Here is a 4122-nt window from a genome sequence, read left to right on the forward strand (position 1 = left end):
TTTGCCAGTTTATTTACAAAACTGCTAGTATTACAGTAAGTAAAGTCCCAAAACTGCTAGTATTACAGTAAGTAAAGTCCCAAAACTGCTAGTATTACAGTAAGCATATCACAGCACTGTACTAGTGTTACAGTAACTAAAGTCACAACATTGTGTTAGTACTACAATAAGTAAAATAACAACACTATGCTAGTATTATAGTGTTGTATTACAGTAAGTAAACTAACAACACTAACTGGCAAAAATGTGTTAGTATTACATAAAGTAAACTAACAACACTATGCTACTATTACAGTATATAAACTGACAACACTATCTTAGTATTACAATAAGTAAACTAACAACACTATGCTACTATCACAGTATATAAACTGACAACACTGTGTTAGTATTACAATAAGTAAACTAACAACACTATGCTAGTATTACAATAAGTAAACTAACAACACTATGCTAGTATTACATTTTGCTAGTATTACAGTAAATAAACTGACTGACATATTTAGACTATTTGTTAATTGTATAAATTGGAAGTAATTTATTTTGCAAACTGTGTTTGTTTGTTTCTTAAAGAAAATTAATTTTTAAAAATTTTCTATTTTATATAAACTTGAAACTTAAATTAATTAGTTTAAAAAAGTATTTAGTTGTTTTCGGATTTTTGAAAGTAGCCTATGATGGTACGAAACCGATTGAATAAAGAACAGGGAGGATTCGAGTTTTCTTACACATATTTATGTAGAATTACATTATTATATAAATCATGAAAAATCATTTACTTAGCTTTACTGTCTTCATTCAGTCACGCTGATAAAAAAGTCGTAAGTTAATGTTAATATACGTCTTATTTTATGTTAGATTTGCCTAGGCCTAAAAGAATTGGAAACGTTTTTTACCTAGGCCTTTAAGAATTGGAAACATTTTTGCGTAATGAATTAAAGGCTTCGGTATTTTATTTCATTTATATACAATTCAAATATATAAATATGGAACGTATACTTGAAGAGCTTTGTATTATTATTTAATTGTACTGAAATGTGCTACTTATTGTACTGATATTACATCATGTAAACTCAGTATGACGATTTTATGTTTTTATTCAATAGTTCAACTTAGTCTTTGGATGCCGAGTTCTGAAGAAAATCACTAGATGGACGATAAGAATGCAAGTGATAAAACGACATAATTTAATTTGAGAACAGGTAGATGTTATTTTCCAGAACATGGTAAAATAATATGTCATGGCTGTCTTCATTTATATTTAATAACTACTATGAAAGAAAATGAAAAAAATTATGAGTGCTTCATTTTTTATTGTACATGTTACATATAATTAATATTTACGGCAATCAGTGCTATCCTTCAACAAAGTAGACGCTTTCTGATATTTAATGCTGGCCATCTACCGTCATATCTGACAGTTTTTACAAACTAACGATATCGTCAAAGCTATTAAACAAAACTTTTTAAGTATCAATTTCATAACGACAATCACAAAACTTAATATATAATAACGTGTAGACATATTTCGTCCATTATTTTAACGAAGAGCCAACGTAAAAAGCAGCATTGCCATCATTTCTCGACAACGTGTGAAGGATTTACTTTTATGTCACAAAAATTAGATAAAAAATCGTTGTTCAGTTTGTTTTTTGTTGTTACTCGTATTGTTATTTTTTAAAAGCACTATCTGTGACGTAATACGAGTTTGACGATCGAGGATATTAAATTTATACCATACTTATAAACGTTTTTTTTTCCTTTCTTTCTAAGTTAAATATATTGTGTTTCCATTGAATTATGCAAGAGGTTTGATGGTATAAATTTTGAATTTTCAATAAATGTAACTTAGTTTTAGCAACTAATAAATTACTGTTTATAACATAGTATGTTTGACTTATGTAGTAAATGAAAGATGAAATTATGATTCAAAACATTCATTAATAAATATTAGACAAATAATGATGCATATAATTAAAATACAAATCAACAACACAAACATATATATTATTACAAAAATCGAACCACAAAATTACAACAGTCCCCATGTGGGACAGCAGTAATTCTAGGGACTTACAACACTAAAATCCGGGATTCGATTCTCCGCAGTAAACACAGCAGATAGCCTATTGTGGCTTTGTTCCAAAATAAACAAACAAACAAAATTATAACGAATATTGTCATGTATACAAGTATCACCATTATGACTGCAACTAAATTTAGTTTCTGCATATTAACAAATTAGTTGTGTTATGAGTTTACTTACTGTAATATTAACAAGTTTATGCTGATATTACAGAAGAAAATCACAACAATTGTGTTTGTTTACAGCAGAAAAAACTCGTATCAAACTTCATACGTTATTGTTACGATATATATATATATATGTAAACTTAGCAAAGTCACAACACAATATACTGTGTTAGTATTAAAGAAATTAAATTACAACACTTTTCGTACTGGTATTAAGTAAACTCACAACATTTACTGTTTTGGCATTAAAGTAGCTAAAGTTACAACATTTACTGTAGTGATATTACATAATGAACACTCAATATTTATTGTGTTAAATGTTACATTAAGCAAACTCCAACACAATAAAATATGTTAATATTAAAGTAACTAAAACAACAATACTTACTGCTTTGATATTACATTAAGTAATAACATGATATTTTACTGTGTTAATATTACACTGTATTATAGTAGTATAGTATTACACTGAATATAGTAAAAAACGTTCTTGTAATTATATCAAAAATTAATACACTTATTGTGATAGTGTTACAATAACTTAACTCTCAACATTTTTCTGTGTTAATATTATAGTAAAAACTCACAATACTTGCTCTGTTGGTTTTAAAATAAATAAACTCTCCACACAACAACTTAATGTGTTAGTATTACAGTAAGTAAACTCACAACACACTTGTTGTGCTAATGTTATAGAAGGTAAACTCATGACATTCTTGTTAGTGTTAGAGTAACAAACGTCTCAACATACTTGCTATAGTAAATAAACTGGAAACTTTCTGTAAGTGTATTACAGAAAGTTTGTTTGTTTGTGTGTTATGAATTTCGCGCAAACTTACACGAGGGCTATCTGCGCTAGCCGTCCCTAATTTAGCAGTGTAAGACTAGAGTGAAGGCAGCTAGTCATCACCGCCAACTCTTGGGCTACTCTTTTACCAACGAATAGTGGGATTGACCGTCTCATTATAACACCCCCCACGGCTGAAAGGGCGGGCATGTTTGGTGTGACTGAGATTCGAACCCACAGATTACAGAAAGTAAACTCAAACATACTTTTGTGTTAGTGTTACAGTAAATTTACAACATAACTTGCTAGATTTACCACTTGTTTCTGAGTTATACAGCTATCTGGGAATCCCCCCTCTCATCAAGCTAGACTGGATTCCATGTTTATTTCTAATACTTTAAACAGCGTGTCTACTTAATATAAGACTAAATTGATAGTATAAATTACATGGGTTCTGAAGAATATAACTTTATTGTAGTGAGTAAAAAACAACTCAAACATTATACACAACATACACTACCCTCGTCTTGTTCTTTCGATTTGCTCTTGTACAGGGTTAATGATAAAGGTTGGAACTTCCCGAAACCGGTATAATTCAGCGAAAGCAGTGAATAAAATAATAGATTAGGCTTCATATTTTAGAAGTTTAAGTTTAGACTCAAAGTCCTTAAAAAAAATAAGCATTTATTTTGTTCATACGCTTATCAAAACGACCTATATCTAGATAATAATAAAAGTAATTTTAGAGCTGTTACTCTGAAGTACCTACACCCTTTTTAATCAATGAGCATAAACTTGATATGCATCTTATATGCTTACAACAAATTATTACTAACATTAAAATTAAGAGACTATTTACAGTAAGTGCAAAATAGATGACAATACTTTTTATAATAACTTTATAAACTTGATATTAACTTCTTTCCTGAAATATTTGGAAATTTAAGGCTTCTTAAGAACAGTTGAGAACATGGAAAGATGCTGGTTATATTGTATAATGTTTAAAATTAGTTAACATAATGTTACGACAGCGGAAGTCATGTGACCCTAGTAACACGTCATGAACTTCTAGAAGGATCCTG

At 29.1% G+C, this 4122-nt stretch overlaps 1 protein-coding gene across 1 annotated transcript in view; it reads left to right on the forward strand.

The window, feature by feature from the left end:
- The window catches only part of LOC106474999, a 15082-nt gene extending 13196 nt beyond the window's left edge, over positions 1–1886 (forward strand). Inside the window, exon 3 of the mRNA XM_013935696.2 lies at positions 1107–1886. Coding sequence (XP_013791150.1) covers positions 1107–1150 — 44 coding nt within the window. The 3' untranslated portion in view covers positions 1151–1886. The remainder of the gene's footprint in view (positions 1–1106) is intronic.
- Positions 1887–4122: the final 2236 nt, after the last annotated feature.

The sequence above is a fragment of the Limulus polyphemus genome, unplaced genomic scaffold, assembly GCF_000517525.1.
Source record: "Limulus polyphemus unplaced genomic scaffold, Limulus_polyphemus-2.1.2 Scaffold7953, whole genome shotgun sequence".
In the NCBI taxonomy this organism is placed as follows: domain Eukaryota; kingdom Metazoa; phylum Arthropoda; class Merostomata; order Xiphosura; family Limulidae; genus Limulus; species Limulus polyphemus.